Below are 20,681 nucleotides of genomic sequence, written 5' to 3'. Positions count from 1 at the left end.
AATAAAATAAATTCTACATAGTCAAATCGCTGTATAAGACTATAAGAGCATAGAGATCTCTAATAGTAAAATGCACCTCAATTTGATGATCACCACATGCATAAATGGATAGAGAGCTGGAGAAAAAAATATTCCAAACCAATCTCATCGAAACTTGCAAGGCTTCCTCTGCATGCTTATGATCTTATAACCATTATTTCTGCACAAATTTCATTCGATAATAATTTGAATCATACAAAGAGAGCTCTTCTTGCTACTTCCAATCTCAATTGTGCATAATTTATGTTCTTAAGAATAGTAGCCCGGGAAAAAGGCAAATTAATCAAAAAATGTCTCCACTCTTAAACTTCCACCAACTCTATGATCCACATGAAACATCTGCAAAAATCAAATCCTTGTTAATATAAGAATTAATAAACCAAGAAATAAAAAAAAAGTTTAATAAACAAAGCAAACAATGTTATTGTTCTCCTCACAAAATTCATATGAAAATTGTACACAAAATTCAGAGGAATGCATTAATAATCCAAACAAATACATGCACACACAATTAGTGGACTCAACCTAGAACGGCAGTGCCAATCCGTACACCAAATAGAAAGATATATTCACTATATTAGCATTAGGCCATCAGAATTGTGTAGGCCATCAGAACTGATGTATCTGAAATGGATGCCCTTTATGCCATCAAACAATCCAATATATATTATGTGATTCCTAGAGAACAATAACAAATTTGACCCAATTTCTAAAACAAAAACCTTTACAATTTCCACCGATCAATAGTAGACTTAATATGAAGTAAACAGAAGAAAAGTACCAAACAAACTTCATTTTTCTTTTTGTTGCCAACTTTCTAATATTGAAGTGAGAAACAATAAAAAGTAAACTGTATTAATACAGAGTAATGAAGGGACCAAGTAGTCTTTGACAACGTTACAACCCCAGAACCACCTTAAGCAAATTCTAACCGGTTCTGAAACATGAAAACAAATCATCACATCTACACACAAAAACACTTTTAAATACAATAACATCAACTAACCACTCAAATATTAGTAATTTCTCAATGCATGAACCAACACCCAATAAACCAAAAATTAAAAAGGAAAATGGTAGGTTACTAAACTCATGACCCATCAACTTTAGTAACATGTTCACTGAACAGTGTAGGGCAGTCCATAGACATTATATTTCACCATTCAATCTTGTGGTCATATATTTGGTTTATCCATAAGCTTAAATTGAAGTGAAACCCCATCAATACTTTTTCCGCCCCACACATACTTTTTCGTCAACCAAATAGATGGTGCTATTTACTTAATTTGCTCAAACCCACACTTCTCAAAAGTTCCACCAAATATACAAATGGAACTTAACCATAATAGATGTATACAAAAGGTTAACATAAATACACCAGATCAACATAAACCCATATGTGCATATGCCCATATGCATAAACAGGAACAACTTTAAATGGTAATTAAAAATTGAAAAGTGATACATGTCACAACAACAACTTAAAATGGTAATTAAAAATTTTAAAGTGATACATGTCATAATTGATTTTGCGTGCACTTTCCTCACCAACCAAACAAAATAGTGGGTTCGCCCAAAAAAAGAAAAAAAGAAAACAGATCCCAGAAAATTCAAAAAGAAAACAAAGCAAAGCAAAAAATTAGAACTATTCAACACACCCTATACAATGAAATTCTTATAAACGGCAATTCTCATTTTGATTTGTTTCCCTTTTCCTCACTTTCTCATCAACCAATCACAACCATATAAAAAACTCCTGTAAAAATTAAAAAAAAAAAAAAAAAAAAAGGAAGGTCTGCAACCAAGAATTGAAGTACTAAAAGAAAGAGACGGAATTAAATGATCCATAGCCTAGAACCCCAGGACACACATGAAAAATCAGTAAAATAAATTCAAAACTGAAACTTTAGTCTCAAAGACAATAATGTAAAATTAAAAAGGAAAAAGACAAAAATGATAGTAAATTACCAATTTAGAGGCATATGTTACTCTACTCTGGCAATCGACTCTTGTCTATGATCTCAAATATTGAATTAAAATGAAAAAAATAAAAAGAGTGATGAGGAATAAACAAATTAAAATGAAACATATATCAAATAGGAAAAACATTACCAAACACATTACATAACTTAAATATGTTGAAACACATCATGAGATGAATGATTACCTAATAGTAAGCCAGACTTCATAAAATCTACTTCTTCTGTTTTATTGTTCTTTTTCTCCTGTATTTGTTTGCATTTGGCTTTGGACTGGGTTTCTTCCCTCATCTGCCTTTGCGTCTGGGCTTAATCAGTTTCGACAAAAAAAAAAAGCCAGACTTCAGAACCCTAAATTGTAACAAAAAAAAAGCTTGGGAATACGTCCAGCATTCTAATTAGTCTGTATTTAATTAAATAAGAGAATCATAGAATTAATAAATTGAAATAATATAAAAAGGAAGTTGGAGACAAAAAGAAACTTACAGGGAAAATCCAATTTTCCCTAATCGAAGGTGGAAAGAACCTTGAATCCTTTACTTTTGAGCTTCACTCAAAAATGGATGAAGGTGAAGTCTTGGTGGAGAGAATAAATTCAGGAAAGTGGAGTGGGAGTGCAATACGTTAACTTGGGGAGAAGAAATATATGTAGTTCATTTATGGTTCCCCTTTTTTAGGAGCATGTTCTCTTTTTACTTTTCTTTTTGGTTTTTCAATTTTTTAATTAGTTGATTTGTTTTACCATTGTACCCTCTATTGATAACATTTGTTAAAATTGACATTTGAATATAAGCATGGGCATTTTTTGGTATTTTGAAAATTTCACCTAATAGCCCTGTTTGCTTTATATATATAGATAGATAGATATATATAGATACATAAAGTAATTATAATAAGTGAATATGTTATAGTTTACAGAATAACTTTTGATCTTAACTATTACAAAGTCTTAAAATATATATATATTTTTTAATCTTTTTTAATTGTTAATTATTTTTTGGTAAAAAAATATGTTAGATTTTTAAACTACAAAAAAAGGATTTTTTTTTTTTTTTTTCTTAGAAATCAATGAATCATGGATATCCAAACGCGTTAACTAATGGAAGTCCCTTGGCCTAAAAAAAAAAAACTAATGGAAGTCAAGTGATTGACCATTAGGAATTGGGGCCTTTTTTCCCGTGTGCCAGTGCCTCCGCCAAACGCATTCCAACTTTTGATTCTTTCCCCCGCCACCACCACATGCCACGTCAGCATGAAGTGGATAACCTCTAAACCTCATAAAAAAAAATATCTAGTAATTAAATAAGATACTATAAACTTACTAAAATAACCCCTTCCATTTTTGTAACGATGTGGTCCTTCACTATTGGCCTATTGGGTCATTAAATATATGAATTGTGCAGCATTTTGTAAAGATATAGACAAAAAATAATGCTGCCAATCCAAAATTTATAGCATCTTGTAAAATGCACAAGAATTACCATTCTCTCACCTTATGCTCAAACTCAATCTTGAAATTACTCGCTCTTATTTATTCTTTCTAGATAGGAAGAAGTCATTTACCATAGGTTTTTTATACAAACTATTGAACAAATGTAACCAATTAAATAAAATGAAATGCCTAACAAGTAAAAAAATGAAATGTTTGGAGCACAATTTCCATGTTCCACTAGTCATATAATATAGGATTTTAATTAATTTAGTAGATATATGTATCTAGCCCTTCTATATATATGGGAGACTTCTATTTATGTTCTTTAATTTTACAATTTATTGACTAAAGCCTTATGACTTTTAAAATTCTAACTAAAGTCCAATAATATTGTAACTATTTCATGTTACATAATATTGGTCTATTAATTTTTTTTTTCACACATACCAGAGGCCGAGCAATTAGTGACCATTTTCAAGTGTTCGGCAATGCATTTTTATTTTTTTGTCAAGTACTATTTTATATTAGGTTTTAATTCTAAGATTTTGGGTGAGCTCAAAATCTCAAAGTTAAAACCTAACATGCAGCCTTCACAAATCTCATTATATATCCTAAGAAGGTACGAGGTTAAATTAACTCGTATCCTATATCCTCAAAAAAAAAAAAAAATAATGACATATTTTTTTGACAAGATAATTGTCAAAAGACTTTATTTAGAAAAAACAAAAATTTTATTTAGAAAAAAAAATTTTAATTTTTTTCTAAATTAAAAATGTTAAAAAGACTAAAGTGTAATTTTATATATATATATATTACCAATCCGTACATAATACACAATCTTCTTTTCTAAATTTCAAATTAAATGCATACAGCTCAAATCTAATCTATTCTGTAAATATTATTACAAAAATTTATTTACTCAATGGATAAATATATATAACGATTTTTTCCCAAAATAGAAAGTGTCTTCCCGGTAACCATTTTCTAATTTCATTAAATCAATAATTTGTTCGGCCAAAAATCAAACAATTTGGTTCTAAAATTACTAGCTAAGCACAGATAGACCGGTGTAAATTTGTACAAGAAGTAAGGGTAATATTGGAAACAAAAGAGCCGATTCTCGAAGCTTATAATATAACTATAAGCAGTAAAGCATTACCACCTCCCCTTCAGAATCCATTTTTCCATAGACACACATTATATCAAAATTTTCCATAGCCATTCTCTGTGTCTTTGACTCGTTGATCAACGATCCACAAAATGCTGGCAGTGTTCGACAAATCGGTGGCCAAGAGCCCCGAGGCCCTGCAGAGCCCTCAGTCGGGATCAGTCTCGGCTCTGAAAGATGGGTTTCTGGCCCAACACTTCGCCTCTGTGCACCCTTCTTCAGTTACTGTCAATCTTGGCTCTTCGGGTCTCATGGTCTATTCCCTTGACAAACAAAACCCTCTTCTTCCAAGGTACAACAAAAATGGGAAATACCCTTTAAAGAAAACAAGAAAATAAAGATTACCCATGTCTTTGTTTTTGATCATTTCTGTATTTCTTGGTTGATCTGAGTTTTACCATTCGTGGGTTGTTTGGTTTGTACTGTGTGGGTGTATTTTCTTGTTTGTGTTTGTTTGATATTTCCATGTTGGCATCGGTTTTAGTTTCGGTACAGATTCATACTAATCTTTGGCGATCTTAGAACATTGATTTGGATTAAATCTTTCGCATAGTATTTTCATGAGGTTGTTAGAGAAAATCTAATTGATCATGTGTATTTTGGCTCTCTTGGGTAAGATCTATGAAATTTTAGAGATTGGCCTTTACTGACGGCCTTTTTGCTAGATGTCTAGTTCATTTATAATTTTTTAACAAATTTCCGGCTTGTTTTTAAGTACCCAAAAAAGGGCTTATAGGACTTGATCTGTATTTATTTTGGTGATGTGGTATTACCATGGCGGCTTTTTGGGTTTTTCTTGATTATATATGGTTTTGATATAAAGACAGAACATATGGTTTTGCTTTGATGGTTTTAGACTTTTAGAAACGAGACAAAGAAACAGATTTAGAGAATTGGCATATATTTATTGGAATGAGATCATTCCATTATTCTTTAACATAGCATTTGAGTGCCATTTTTATTTTTTATTGTGTTGGAATGTAGGAGATCGATCCTATGATTTTGCTGTGGTTGGCACCGATTGTTGTTTCATAAGGTTGATTATGTCTTCACGTGCCACAGTAAACAAAACTGATTGATTGTCACCTTTTAATACCTATGTGAATGATCAGTAGATTTGGAATTGCAGTTTCTGAAAGGAAAAGGAAAATTTAACTCCCAATTTTGTTCTCGTGTCAATTTTCTGGGAAGGCTGGGATTTAAAGCTTATTTTACTTTCCCTCCTATCGGTACTCTAATCAAATTTTTGGTTTTCATCTTCTATTGTCAGGCTGTTTGCGGTTGTGGACGACATTTTCTGCATGTTCCAAGGCCACATTGATAATGTCGCTCTTCTTAAGCAACAATATGGACTGAACAAGACCGCAAATGAAGTGATCATTGTTATTGAAGCTTACAGAACTCTGAGAGATCGAGGCCCTTATCCTGCTGATCAGGTTGTGAGAGATATCCAAGGGAAGTTTGCATTTGTTCTCTATGACAGTGCTTCAAAAGTCACTTTTGTAGCTGCTGTAAGTAAACCGTTCTGCCTACAATGTGTCCTCAGTTGTCGCGTGTCCCTCCATATTTGTTTTCAAGTCTTGTGATCTCTCTCGTTCTTTCTTTCTACTGATCATTAGATTTTGTAGTTGAGCCACTTCTTGTCTTCTGTAGGATGCTGATGGGAATGTTCCATTCTTCTGGGGAACTGATTCTGAAGGCCATCTTGTTCTTGCTGATGATGTCGAAATTGTGAAGAAGGGATGCGGGAATTCTTTTGCACCATTTCCTAAAGGTATAACTATAACTAAATGCATGATAGGAAAAATTGTTTAGCATTTTCTGGGAGTTCTTTCTGCATTGTACAATGTTCCTTCTATCTCAATAATGGAAAAATATAATGCTACAAATGTATATGAGCTATGGAATATGTCTCAAATAAGAAAGGTGGGGATGTGGGTGCACTCAATTCTCTGCGGTATTATGGAATCAAAAGTGCTGTGTGGGTGCACTCAATTTTCTGCGGTATTATGGAATCAAAAGTGCTGTGTAAATAATTGCTTCACATGTAAATATGTTGCTGATTTCTCATCTCACACACTGGGATGATCTAGTTCTTGCTTTCTGCTTCTGTTTCGTTTTTCCACATGGCATAGATTTTCTTTCTGGCTCTTATAGTCTTAACTTGAACTCTTAATTCGATTCTTTCTGGTTCTCAGGATGTTTCTTCACATCTTCTGGAGGCTTGAGGAGTTACGAGCATCCCCACAATGAGTTGAAGGCGGTGCCAAGGGTGGATAGTTCAGGTCAGGTGTGCGGTGCAATTTTCAAGGTTGATGCTGAGGTAAAAAAGGAAGCTAGTGGCATGCCAAGAGTTGGGAGTGCTGCCAACTGGTCAACAAATTACTGAGTTCATAACCATTTCCTTGACGAGGCTTTTCCTATTAAGTAGGCCTTGAATTAGTTCTGGTCCCATCTTTTCTCTGTTGCTTTCCGTCTTGATAACTATGTTGCCTTAATGGCTTACCAAATTTTATATTGGTATTAGAAGTAAGACCTGATTACATATTGCTTACTGTCAAACTAAGCTATAAGGCCCATAACCTTCTGGCATAGAACTTCAAATAATACTACAGTGCATACTTATAGACTTGATGATATGGAGTAGAGCTTTTTAAATGTGTTTGCCTTTCCCTTGCTGGTCCCTTGGGTCTGGTTTGCTTCCTACTAATTCACAGTTGATTCGGGGAAAAGAAAAGAAAATGGGATTAATGACCCCGTGACTCTTTGTGATATATAATATTGAAGTCATTCAATTTCTAACATATATTGCAATTGCATATGATGTTTAGGCATAACAAAGTTAGGAAATAGTTGGAGCACAGACAAAGGCTGCTAAGCCCTCCTATGCAACTCTATGACTCTACTGTGCATATCATTACAACTTAATACCAAGCTACAAATTATATAGGAGGGAATTGAAATATTTCAGTATTTTGTTGCCTCTGGAGTCCGAGAAAGACTTCAGTCCTTTGCATCTGCAATGCCTCCTGCAGTTATCTGAAAAACGTGCTTTCTGTTAAGAATAAACATATAACGAAAGAAATCTGGCCCAGTCTGGTCTTGATCACATTGTCTTAGATATTTAAATTCAATTAGATGATGCGGACAATCAAAAAAATCACAAAGCATGAAAATTAAGCAAGTGGGAAAGGATATTGCTTCAGCCTCAGGCAGGTTTGGGGCATCAAAAACCTTGCAGACACGCTGTTCACCTTTGCCTTTCCTGAACATGAGCCTTACTGTTGCTGCATGGGCAAGCACATGTCCTCCCGCTGGTTTCTTTGGATCCGATATGAACACTCCGCCACCAGGGTCAGCTATGACTGCACAATAATACGATTCACTGATAAGCCTCTGAAACGACATGCATCGTTTAGAAATGATTGAACACAAGAAGGGTCATTGATTACCTTGATTGGTCATGTACACAGCGACGTTGAATTCCTCAGCTATCTTTATCATTCGGGAAAGCATCTGAGCTAGTTTTTGCTGCATAAAACAATTTGCTCAGGTCATGAAAGAAAAATGATACAGAAAGAGGAAGAACATAAGAACATAAAGAGAAATGGCGCAGGGAATCTGTGGAGCTGACCTGGCGCTCTGCAAGTTCTCCTCTTCCTGTGAAATCCACTCGAAAGAGAGCAATCACCGAATCCACAATCTGAAAAACATCAAGACATAAAAATCAATCTTCCAGGCCTCTTGATATTTTTGTGTGCCATAAAGAGAGTTCTGGTTTGTAAATTCTTACCAGAAGTCTGAATGGCTCTTCAGACATTTTTGCAGCTAGACCAAGAAGCAGGTTGTACTGATGCTCATATGTGTATGCACGAGCATAAATGATCTTTTGCAGTCACACAGAAAATGACATGGTTAGCTTCCTCTAATTGCATCACTAGTTTAACAAATGATATATGGATAAAACGAAGCTTACATTGTCAAGTACAGCGCCAGGGTCCAAGCCAAATCTTTCAGCTATTGGCACAATTCGATCGGGTCGGCTGCAAGTGCATATAGTTAAGAAGAAAACATACTTGAATTGAAGTAGGTGGGCTTTGTTGAAGCTGCAACTTTTGTCATTCTTTCATTGAAAATGAGCTACATGAATTATTAAATGGGATGGACAAACAAAAAGGATACAAAGTTCCTTCAGTATCTATGTAAGCAACCTTCCCATTCCCTCCCTTCATGTTAGTAGGAAGCTGCAAAGTAACAGGCAAGCTCAATCATATTTGATCAAGATGTAAATCGTTGGCTACTAGTTTATGTATGAAAGATCAGATACTGGATGCAGAACATTGAAAAGTAGTTTTGGCATGCAGCAGTCAGAAAACCACAATTATCAATAAATTACACAGCGCATCAAGCATTCGGTTTCCAAAGTCTGTTCTAAGAATAACCAATTATTCACCATTATCAGTGGACCATGTATAAATTAAACTATTTGAAAAAAAAATGTATAAATTAAACTCCATCTTAATACTAATGCAAGTTAAACTGACAATCAAATGCCAGACTTCTTTCAGTTGGTGAAAGACCAGAACAGAGTTTTACACAATGGCTAGTATGCTATTATTACATATCTTAAGGAGAGATTAGGAATTAACCTGTGTAGAAACACAGAGAGTATGTGCAAGCTGAGTTTTCCCTGACCTGAAATCAGTGTTTATATGGTCAGTAAAGGGGAACAAATCAAAATATTAGAATAGCAAATGAAAGCTTCTTATTCCCAATACAAGCAATGGGGGACAATAATGCATCAAAGAAAACTGTGCTATGTGCTCACCGGAATTCCCCAAAAGCTTCCGTGATTGCCAGAGTTTCAATCCCACCTTCAATTTATAATTAACACACAAATTGATTGATAACAAACTAGTCAACATAATAAAGCATACTCTAGATTGAACAGTTCAGAGCGCATGATTACCGCCTAATAGTTCATCAAGGGCTTGGCTTCCAGTAGTAATGCGAATCACTGATTTTCTCTATTAAAAATACAAAACAGAACAAAATCCAACTTCTCAGGTTCACATTAGAACATATAACTCTACTTTTTCTATACTCCAGTACTACGCGCGGTAAATAAAATCTGTGTGTGTGTGCCGGAAATAGCCAAACAGTGTGTGAGAGTGAGAGAGAGAGAAATTTGATCAGACGGATCAGATCTTCTGGATTTACAAGGAACCAAATCAAAAACCAAAAGACTTTGAACTCACTCTGGTCAGAGCATCACTTCCAGTAATGTATCCAAAATTCTGAAGAAACAAATATAAAAGAACACATTAAAATAAAACGAGCAGAAAGCTAAAGTTCATAAATATTCATAAATATTCAAAAAATCTCAGATCAATGTTTCAGATTATGGAAAATCTGAGCGCTAACCACTATCTTTTCAGCAGCTTCGCATATCTTATCGACTTTAGCCTCAGATAAACCTTTGATCCCCGTCAAGTTCTGTCAAATAGAAATCACAGTAAGGAAATCAAACTTGAACATGCAGAGTGTATGAAATTTGAACTGAAATTCGTTGTACCTTCTTCGTGTGCATCATCAAGCCGTTGCAGGTGTAGATCCCTGCGTCTTGAAGCTTCTTAACGTCTCCGGCATTGATTCCCTGAGCGATGACTGGAAAAAACTCACGCGTTTCGATTAGAAATTCAATTTCCTCGATTTTGAAGCAAAATATAATTCGCTCAAAATTTACGTCTACTGTGAAAGTCGGAGAGCAAACAAGTTCAATTTGATCGAGAAATTAAACTTAGTTACTTTTTTTTTTTTTTTGGCCAAGAAAAACTTAGTTACTTAAACTAATTGAAACTCATAGAATTTCTAAAGATTGCGAGAAAAACAAAGCAAATCCATCGGAAATTAGAAAAAAAAAAAGAAAGTGAAATCCATATCAGCTCTGTAACAATTGGAAACTCGAAAACAGATAGAGATCGAACTTGAAACTGTGAATACTTGTATAAATCGAGAAAATTAGTAACAATTGGAATTTCGATGAAATTTAAACGAAAACAATGTGCGAAATGATAGAAATCGAGAATTGAAGTATGTGAACAGAAAGTGAATAGAAACAAAGGTCGTGAAGCTTACGCTTGTCGATCGCTTCAAAGAGGTCTTCCTCATCGTCGATGTCTTCGCGTTCGACGAGCTGTAGCTGGCTCTGATCTTCGGCTCTGAGCACCATCGCCGATAAGGTTTCAATGTTAGAGAATGTTATACGATTCGAATTGAAATTTGAAACGAAGAGAAAGAGTTGGCAGATCTGTGAGACTGTGACTTACTTGAGAGCAGCGATCATCTTCTCTGTGGTTGAAGAAACCTCTCAGTGTGTGTTTGTTTTGAGAGAGAGAGAGAGAGAGAGAGAGAGAGAGAGAGAGAGAGAGAGAGAGAGAGAGAGAGAGAGAGAGATTTGGTAATTTGAATTGTGGAGGAATGCGAGAGGCTAAATTTAAAGGGCGGGAATGGAGAACGACGAGAAGTTCGTTAAGGACGGTGGGTGAGGTCCGTGCTCGCCTTTTTGCATGCATCCTCTGGTAGTTATAGTTCGTCTCCTGCTGCTAAAACCTGTGCGATTGGTACACGTGTAACCGCAGTGATCTTGCCATGTCATTGTAAATGTATGCAATTCCTCTGCTAGTGGCTTGTCTCACTTGGGCCACTCTTTTGATCTGGGTTAGTGGTTAGTTGAGGCCCAGATCACTTGGGCTCCTCCTGATTGTAATTCTATGTAGTCTGGATGATGATAGATTGGGCTTGCTGAGGCCAAGGATGGTTAGTGGTAAATCTATCATAACTTAGGCCCCCTCTAAAAAAAAAAAAAAAAAGGTATGTAATTGATAGTTTCATTTTGTATAAGAAGTGAGACTCATAAATATGTGGATCCTCAATTCCTCATCTCTATTTGTAAATGAAACTAGTATTTCAAAATCAGGTGTGTGGGTTTCCTCGACTTCCAAATTAATAGAGTGGAGTAAGGGTGTGTTAAAGTTGGAGATAGATTGGGTTGTGGGCTACCAAAAAATTTGGTGGGTGACCTTTGATCAACTTAAATTGTAATATATGTGTTTAAGCCTTTAAGGGCATTATTTAGGGTTTATGATTTATAAATGAATTAATTATCCTAAGCTACCTTTTACTTATTGTTTTTACTCTCCAATACACCAATTAATTTTATTTAACAACAAGGTAAGGTGTAGATTAGGTATCTTATTTTGAAATCTGATCAATTGTCATTTTATTTCCTTTTGCCTTTCTCTTTCTTCTCTCTCTCTCTCCCCCCGTTATGTCTCTCTTCTCTTTCCTCTTCATCATCTTCTCGTTCTTCTTGTTCTTCTTCTTCGCAGAGTAAGCACCTCTGGGACGAACACCACCACCACCACGAGCAGTGCTGTTGTCAACGGCCTTGAAAATCTCAATGCTGACCAAGAAGCAATAGATTTACTCCGAGCTCGATCGAAGCCTTTTGGATCTGCTCTGACCACTTCGACTTCTCCTCGATTGGGCATGATCACAGTTCGTGGTAGAATCCTACTTTGATTTCTTATCAGTAGAAAGTTCTTGATGTTTTTTAAGCTCAGTTTCTGAAACTGCAATTTCTAGAACGTTATATGTGAACAGAAACTGCAGTTTATTAGAGTTGCAGTTACTAACTGCAGTTTCTGAAACTGCAGTTTTTTTTAAGCTCAGTTCTGAAACTACAATTTCTGGAACGCTACTAACTGTTGTTTCTGAAATTGCAGTTTATTAGAGTTGCAAGCTTGCAGTTGCAGTTACTAATTGCAAGTGAAACTGTAGTTTTTTTTTTTTTTTTAAGCTCAGTTCTGAAACTGCAATTTCTGGAACGCTGTAAGTGAACTGAAACTGTAGTTTATTGAAGTTGCAATTGCAAATCATGTGTAGATGCAGGTGAAACTACAAATTATGTGTAGATGCAGGTGAAACTGCAGATTAAGCGTAGATGCAGGTGAAACAAGGTTGCACAGGGATTTAGTAAGTTTGTAGCATGTGGCCCGCAAAAGAAGAATGAGCTGTTGGATTTTTATAAAATGTGGCCCGCAAAGAAATAACGGAGATTTGGGTGTGTTTGATTAAAAAAAAAAGTTGTCAGTATATGTTTATTAATGAACTCTTTATAAATTAATGATTAATTGTACATATGTTATAATTTAAATAAATTGATCACACCACCACAAGATGTTATAGTCACATGAATAAATTTCTCGTGAGCTATACACATTTTAGAAAAAATTACATACCAACAAAAAAATTTGGGTTAGCCTACAACTTGTACAACCCGTACAACCTACATATCCATTATGTCAATCAGTTTGAATGGAGTTACTAATTTGTTCTTAATTGAAATTTTGTCAATTACAAAAATGCGATTCAAAAATTAAAATCATAAGAATTTGATTACTATTTTTTTTATAATAGAAAGAAAATTATAACACAAAACCTCTACAATAACTAATTCTAAAGCAATCAAAGTTAAAAGCTGGCAAAAGCCGCAAAATAAAGTAGCGAGAGAGAATAGTCTTATGGAAAGAATGATCCAAAGAAGCTAAACCATCAGCTACAAAATTTGCCTCCGAAACACATTCTAAAACTTGATATCCTTAAATGATCTAGAAATATGTTGAAGGTCTCGGATCATGACTTTAACATGTCAAGAAACAAAGCTATCTTCCCAATATGTGGTTAATGAGTGGTAATTAATTACTATATTAGCCTTGGTTATTAATATTTTTTTTCTACTATATGGGAGATGAATGGTGAATTCGAACTTGTGAAATAAGGGGAAAATCTATTATATGAATAGTTAGCTTTTTTCTTTGATTAATCAAGTGTCCTACATGGGAATTGAATTAAGGCCGACTTAAAGTTTGGTAAATTTATTATTACACTTATTAATATATAAGAAAAACATAAGGGAGACTTAGAGTCTATTTTATTTTATGAGTTTTTCTTAGATTAAAACCGGTAGTGATTTATGATTTATAATTTTTTTTTTGACGACTTTATGTTAGGTTTTAACTTCACCCAAAATTTCAGAGTTAAAACCTAATATGCAGCCTCTATAAAACTCACTATACACCTTAAAAGAGGAAATATCCTTTAAATTAAGAAAAGACTTTATTATAACTAGCCTCTCCGCACTCGCTCTCGCGAGTGCGAAGCGGCTCTTTCTATTGCGCATACGTTAATTTTTGGGCACATTCTATTTATTAATGTGCACCTTTGAAGTTTTTTTGTTTCTAGTGTAAGAATGTTTCATTTTTTTTTAGATTGGCATCAAATTTTTTAAGCATACACCGTTGATTTGTTACAATAGTTGTTGTTATGTGTCTAAGTATCGGGTTCATCTCAAGTAATACATGTGAGAGGCCGGATTTTCCCTTCTGACCAAATTGTCGTCGCACTTTGTAGTAAATGTTATCACTTTTTGAGGCATGGATTAACTGAGAATGCAATTACTAAATTTATTGAAATAGTTCTCAAAATATATGTGCAAATGAGCAATAAAGTTGTAGGGAAAACCACCCTAATCCATATAATTAGGTTGCTTATGAGAGACACGTCATACGATATCGTGTTGGAGCAAAACTTCTTTGTACACCACATTTCTGGTAAAAATGCCACTTTCACCGACTATTGAGCCTTTTTTTTTTACTTGAACCTTAGTTGTTGACCTTGAAACCCCTCTCGATAAAGCCACATATAACTGCCCATGACTGAAAACATGATCTGGAAGATAAATACCTACGTGTGGTATTGTCTGACCTTGAGATTTGTTTATAGTCAAGGAGAAACTCAATTTAACTGGAAACTGCTTCCTTGTCAATTCGAATGGGAGTCCAGCAGTCTCTGCATTCTTTAGAGGAATTCTTGGTAGAAAAACTCTAGTTCCCGCAAATTGCCCAGTTAGAATTTCAGCGTCAATGAGGTTTTGGTAAGAACCACGGCACAATAATCTGGTACCATTACACAATCCCAATTTCGGATCAATATTCCTTAGCAACATGATTGGAGCACCTCTCTTTAACGTCAATTTGTATGGCGGCAAACCACCAACCGTTATTGCATTTAAAAATTCTGGTTGATACAAACTTCTTGTGTCGTCCTCGACCTTGTCAAATGAATACAAAGTCTCTTCTATACCTGGAAAGATACCAATTATCTTTTCATTTAACATGTCAACAACTTCATTTGTAGGGGTTATTAAGGCTCTTTCCACCATGTACCTCGCATCATATACATGATCTTCCAAATTAGGGAAAACCTCAGCAATCAGTTGATTAATGGATTGCTCGCTTTCCCACGATACAACCATATTTTCTGGTATTTTAATCATGTCATCTTTGACCACATGTTCTTCCCCATTGCCAACACGAAGTAAAAATTCAGAAAAGTGTTCATCATTTCTAGATCTCATATTTTCTTTGAGTTTCAGAATCTTTATTTGCGACCAAAATGATGCTTTCACCACACTGGCTTGAATTAGTTCAGCTTTGGTCCCTTTCGGAACTACGGGAAGAACTTGTCGAAAATCTCCACCAAAGATCATTATCTTCCCCCCAAACGGTAAATCGACATCTAATATATCTCTGAAAGTTCGATCCAATGCTTCAAAGGCATGACGATGTGTCATTGTGGCTTCATCCCAAATGATTGTTGTTGTCCTTTGTATCAATTTTGCAAGATCAGATTGTTTACTAATAGAGCACGTTGATGATGCATCAGGGTTTAGTGGAATCTTGAATCTAGAATGGGCTGTCCTCCTACCCGGTAATATCGTAGCCGCTATTCCAGATGTTGCTGTTGCCAATGCTATAAGACCTAATCTCCTTAAGTTTGCCAACAATGCACGATATAAGTAAGTTTTTCCAATTCCACCTGGACCATCCACAAAGAATATTGAATTTTCATGACGGTCAACTACGTCCATTATTGTGTTGAATGCAAACTTTTGGTCGTCATTTAGACGCTCAATTGCATCGAGGTCCTCTTGTGGAATGCTTATCAACATTTCATCTTGAATACATCTCGGCTCCATTGAGCTTGTTTCGACATCACTTGTCATTTGGGGAAGATCGTATTTTGAAATGTTTTTGTTAAACTGCTCCAATAGTCCGTTTAAATCACGCAAGAGTCTGTTGACGATGAACACATCATTTACGTCTCTTGAAGAAGGATAATCTTCAATCAAGAATGGATAAAATTCGTCTCATAATCTCCGTACGCCAGTTGGTTCACAATACACCAAAATTGTGACGAATAATCTTCGTAAAGCTGATGGCATCCTCATAGTAGAGGCCTCATGCAAACATTGTTGAATACTGCCATCTTCTTCTAATAAACCTACACACAAAAACCACAACAACATTAAGAAAGTACAAAATTTTTAAAAAAAATTCTAATTCAAATCATTTGAAAATCAAGAAATAAGATTTTATTGGCTAACCCCGTCTTTCGGCTGCTTGCTTAAACGTGGGACACATTACATCATCAACAGTTCGTAAATCCTCGAATGATCTTGGTCCTTTCACATGATTAAGGAGGATACGAAGATAAAACTTTTCACCTTCAGAAGGTGAGACTGTGTATATCCTCCCAATAACCCTTTGAAGGCCTACTCGTTTAGTCCATATTTTCTCCTTACTGATCCATCTATAGTGTTCGGGCATCTCTCGATACAAATATCTTCTCGCTTCCACATCCGTACGATTCAGAGTGAAATATTCAGTAAGCATTGTCATTGATAATCCATCATTTGACAAAATATTTGTTATAGTGTCATTAGCCTGATATTAGACTTGTTGCATATTCGGAAGATGTATTTGTAATCGCCACACTGATGGGCATATCTTATTCTTGGTAAATTTGAAAATATGCCATAGTGCTTCCGGTGCACAAACCCGTCTTGCATCGACAAATTGCCTTATTTCGTCTCTAATAGGATCTGGCTGTACTTCAAGGGCGACTCTGTCTGGTCCTTTGTAAACATACTTATATAAGTACTTGATACTTTTTATACTGCAACATATTTCTACATTGATGTGACAATCATACTTTAAAAGCAACCACGGATTGTATGGAATAACCCAACTGTTATCAACCATTACAGTTCCACGTCGATCTAGAGGGACGGACATGCGATCTCCTCGCCTTCGATAAATTGGATAAGAATCACTCCCTAGAATAGTGATCGGTGCAAAGGATTTAGGGTAACTTCTTTTACATCTGCCATTTTTCATGCATGGAGAATGTTGGTTTTGTACTCCACATGGACCATGTATCATATGTTTTAACACTGCATTGTAAAGTTGCGGCTCTCCATCTTCGTCCGGTATTTCAGCTCTAACAATGCGGTCATAATCATCTGGGTTGTGAACCTTATCATTTTCATCTAACACAATAAGCATGTGCACATGAGGAAGGCCCCGCTTTTGAAATTCAATGACATAAGCATTTGCAACAACTTTGCCCAATACCCCTTTATCCACAATGTCTTGCTTTAAGTCCGTAAATTTTGCTCGAAAAATTCTGGTGAGTAAGTCAGGACGATCTTGAGGCGTTTGGCCAGGGTGTAATTCACTTTTAATTTCTTCCCAGCTTGGGTTGCATGTCATTGTGATGAAAAGATCAGGCTTCCCATATTTTTAAACCAAAGTCATTGCATCTTGGTACCGCTGATACATGTCACGTGGGCTTCCAACAAATGATGATGGCAAAATGGTTCTGCGACCGATGTTACTTAGGGCATTAAAATTTTTGTTTGGTAATTACTTTGCACACTTCTTACATGGTAGATAATATTTAGTTATGATTGTGGAGAGAGATCCATACCCGCATTATTTTCACCTGCATTTAGAGAGTCATGAAGGCCTTGGTAAAGTTCAGCTCGAAGTGTTGTTTGATGGGAACGTACCCATCTAAGTCTGTGTGATTCAATTTTCACGTAATTATCCACAACGTACTGTTGTAAAAGACGCCCCCCTCGAAGTAGAACTGATGGATCATCCTCGCGTATCTGCAAAATCAAAGTTGGGTTTACATTTCAAAATTCCCTGAAATTAATTAGATGGTTTTTATTTCTTTACGCACCTGTAAAATATACGCATAATAGTCGCAAGGCGATAATTCTCTTCCACGATCGTCACGACTATTAATATCCCATCCATATGATCCATACGACAATAACAACGGATACTGTAAAGGATCATAGAATCCAGCCGTGTCTTGGACATTTATAAGTTGCCCTTGAGCTGTCTGAACGATGAAATTTCTTCCATTTTGATTGGTGGCTTCATCTCCACTTATTATAATTGCAGCGACCTGAGATGCAGATGGTAAACTATATTGAGGCCGGTTTGCTGGTTGCTCTTTTAAGATGAGTTTGCAATTTGGCAACTGTGGGTGTCGCCCTAAGTGTTGTAATGTCTGAGCGAATGGATTATGTTCATTAAGAATCCGTTGTATCTTTTCAACCACACTTCTATCTAGAATATCACTCTCAGCCAACCGATTTTCAATTGCATGCTCGGTATCATATATATAAGTTTGTAGAAATCGCGGTCTATTACCTTCTCTTGGTAGAAGACTACCAATTTTATGATATATAGATCCTTGTGCTCGAAATGTATACATTCCACGTCCTCCAATATTAATTCTGTCATCAACATGGACACCCATTGAAGTGAAGGTAAATACATGATTGTAGGCTCGAATATTTTGCCTAAAGTGTCTACCCTCCGATGTTTGGTCTATGAAAAGTGTTACCATTTCTGGCGGAGATGGTATCCATGGCAAGACAACTTTTCCGTTGCAACAACATATATTGGAGGTCTCATTATGAAATAATTGCGCTGCGCACTTTGAACATATGGTTGGTATAGGTAATTGGCATCCTGGGACTCCCATGCTCTCACAATAATCTCTAGCACAATTATGATTTCTCATTTCTCTTGGCCTACGTTGAACTCGAGGTACGCTATTGCTGTCTGGCCCCGCATTACGATTCGTTGTTTCATTAGGCACTTCTGCTTTTAAATAATTCACTTTTAATTTTGAGTGAAAGAATTGTAATTCAAACTAAAAACAATGTAAAAAATAACCCACCATTAGGAGCAGAATTTAGATTATCCTCGTCGGCCATTCGCAACGTACCGGAACGTGCCATTCGTCTTATATGAGTCAAACGTTTTCTAAGAGGTTGCTCAATGTTGTTGCCAGAATTGGATAAAACTCTTGTGTTTGGGCCTTCATCCTCCACCTGTTCAAATAAATTGGTTTCCGTATTTGAACTTGGCATCTGCGTTATATGGTTCACACGCATTGTAGAAGCATATTGACCTTCATCCTCATGATTTGACATAACTCTTGAACTTGGGCCTTCATCGCCAACTCGTTCTATCCAATTGATGATAACACTTGAGTATTATATAATTTTAATTTCACTTTTCATGCTTAAAAAATTATAATTAAAGAAGAATAATAATAAAAATGCTACTTAATAGTGTAAACAATATATGAACTTATTTTAAATAAGAACCCTAAAAATGTATAAATATTAGTTAAGCGTATAAAAAATATCAGGGGATGACTGATCTCTATTACTGGTGTCCGCCTCAATTCGATCATCACAAACATTATCAACCATTGGTCGCTTTTCTCGAGATGCCTCGCGCCGTCGAGCCAAATAATTTGCGATATTGTGAAGAACTCAATGATTGTCTCCATTCTGTTGAACTCATCCTATAAAAAAAAAAATAAGGATAAAATAAAGACGTGTGAAAAAATTAGGGTGGGGTTCATTTTATTTTGAAGGAAAATTATCAGTGAAGTTTTTTTATATCATGGTGCACTTTAAAATTAGCTTAACGACAACCATGTTGATTGACTACAATCCCAAATATTTGTGATGGGCTGCACTCAGAGAAGGTAAAATCACACCATCATTATAAGAATCATTTAGACATATTTAGAGGTTTCTATATGTAACTCAAAAATCTAGAATAAATGTGACAGCCAAAAAAAAGATGCATGGGTGAATGCATAAGCAAAAGAAAAAAGAAAAAAAAAATGATTAGTCAGCTATGCACATTATAAATATGTGTTGATATGGATTTGCATATTAGGCTTGAATGGAGGACAATTGATTTCTACTAACACAGAGAATACCAATTACATCAATACCTTCTCATAAGTAATCAATTACAAAAAATAAAATAAATTCTACATAGTCAAATCGCTGTATAAGACTATAAGAGCATAGAGATCTCTAATAGTAAAATGCACCTCAATTTGATGATCACCACATGCATAAATGGATAGAGAGCTGGAGAAAAAAATATTCCAAACCAATCTCATCGAAACTTGCAAGGCTTCCTCTGCATGCTTATGATCTTATAACCATTATTTCTGCACAAATTTCATTCGATAATAATTTGAATCATACAAAGAGAGCTCTTCTTGCTACTTCCAATCTCAATTGTGCATAATTTATGTTCTTAAGAATAGTAGCCCGGGAAAAAGGCAAATTAATCAAAAAATGTCTCCACTCTTAAACTTCCACCAACTCTATGATCCACATGAAACATCTGCAAAAATCAAATCCTTGTTAATATAAGAATTAATAAACCAAGAAATAAAAAAAAAGTTTAATAAACAAAGCAAACAATGTTATTGTTCTCCTCACAAAATTCATATGAAAATTGTACACAAAATTCAGAGGAATGCATTAATAATCCAAACAAATACATGCACACACAATTAGTGGACTCAACCTAGAACGGCAGTGCCAATCCGTACACCAAATAGAAAGATATATTCACTATATTAGCATTAGGCCATCAGAATTGTGTAGGCCATCAGAACTGATGTATCTGAAATGGATGCCCTTTATGCCATCAAACAATCCAATATATATTATGTGATTCCTAGAGAACAATAACAAATTTGACCCAATTTCTAAAACAAAAACCTTTACAATTTCCACCGATCAATAGTAGACTTA

The 20,681-nt window shown here is 35.3% G+C and overlaps 4 protein-coding genes across 5 annotated transcripts; 1 reads left to right on the top strand and 3 right to left on the bottom strand.

The window, feature by feature from the left end:
* The first annotated feature begins 4,610 nt into the window (after positions 1-4,610).
* Positions 4,611-7,252, top strand: LOC147294009 (aluminum induced protein with YGL and LRDR motifs). Its single transcript, XM_086231830.1, has 4 exons — positions 4,611-4,910; positions 5,889-6,129; positions 6,272-6,392; positions 6,817-7,252. The coding sequence occupies exons 1-4, from the start codon at positions 4,711-4,713 to the stop codon at positions 7,005-7,007; spliced, it is 753 nt and encodes a 250-aa protein (XP_086087956.1). The 5' UTR covers positions 4,611-4,710; the 3' UTR covers positions 7,008-7,252.
* Positions 7,253-7,370: 118 nt separating this feature from the next.
* On the bottom strand, positions 7,371-11,157 carry DMC1 (DNA repair (Rad51) family protein). 2 transcript variants are annotated; one of them, XM_086231829.1, is made up of 15 exons: positions 10,948-11,157; positions 10,757-10,839; positions 10,194-10,285; positions 10,043-10,114; positions 9,877-9,915; positions 9,588-9,645; positions 9,447-9,492; positions 9,268-9,313; positions 8,801-8,862; positions 8,595-8,661; positions 8,412-8,504; positions 8,253-8,321; positions 8,071-8,149; positions 7,817-7,983; positions 7,371-7,666 (listed from the first exon to the last, which is right to left on the bottom strand). In XM_086231829.1, the coding sequence occupies exons 1-15, from the start codon at positions 10,962-10,964 to the stop codon at positions 7,622-7,624; spliced, it is 1,035 nt and encodes a 344-aa protein (XP_086087955.1). In that variant the 5' UTR covers positions 10,965-11,157; the 3' UTR covers positions 7,371-7,621. The 2 variants fall into 2 exon arrangements, with proteins under 2 accessions (XP_086087955.1, XP_086087954.1); XM_086231828.1 differs by having other exon boundaries at positions 7,371-7,983.
* Positions 11,158-14,243: 3,086 nt separating this feature from the next.
* On the bottom strand, positions 14,244-17,295 carry LOC147294007 (uncharacterized). Its single transcript, XM_086231159.1, has 4 exons — positions 16,582-17,295; positions 16,128-16,467; positions 15,925-16,024; positions 14,244-15,816 (listed from the first exon to the last, which is right to left on the bottom strand). The coding sequence occupies exons 1-4, from the start codon at positions 17,293-17,295 to the stop codon at positions 14,244-14,246; spliced, it is 2,727 nt and encodes a 908-aa protein (XP_086087285.1).
* Positions 17,296-17,486: 191 nt separating this feature from the next.
* LOC147294006 (uncharacterized) lies at positions 17,487-19,040 on the bottom strand. The gene is made up of 3 exons (XM_086231158.1): positions 18,785-19,040; positions 17,771-18,705; positions 17,487-17,696 (listed from the first exon to the last, which is right to left on the bottom strand). Exons 1-3 carry the CDS (start codon positions 19,038-19,040, stop codon positions 17,487-17,489), a joined length of 1,401 nt encoding a protein of 466 aa, XP_086087284.1.
* Between the last annotated feature and the right edge of the window lie 1,641 nt (positions 19,041-20,681).

This window comes from Dryas octopetala, chromosome 2, assembly GCF_963921425.1.
Source record: "Dryas octopetala chromosome 2, drDryOcto1.1, whole genome shotgun sequence".
Classification (NCBI taxonomy): domain Eukaryota; kingdom Viridiplantae; phylum Streptophyta; class Magnoliopsida; order Rosales; family Rosaceae; genus Dryas; species Dryas octopetala.
The sequence above is the reverse complement of the archived record's forward strand: the minus strand, read 5'-3'. Positions and strand labels throughout refer to the sequence as shown.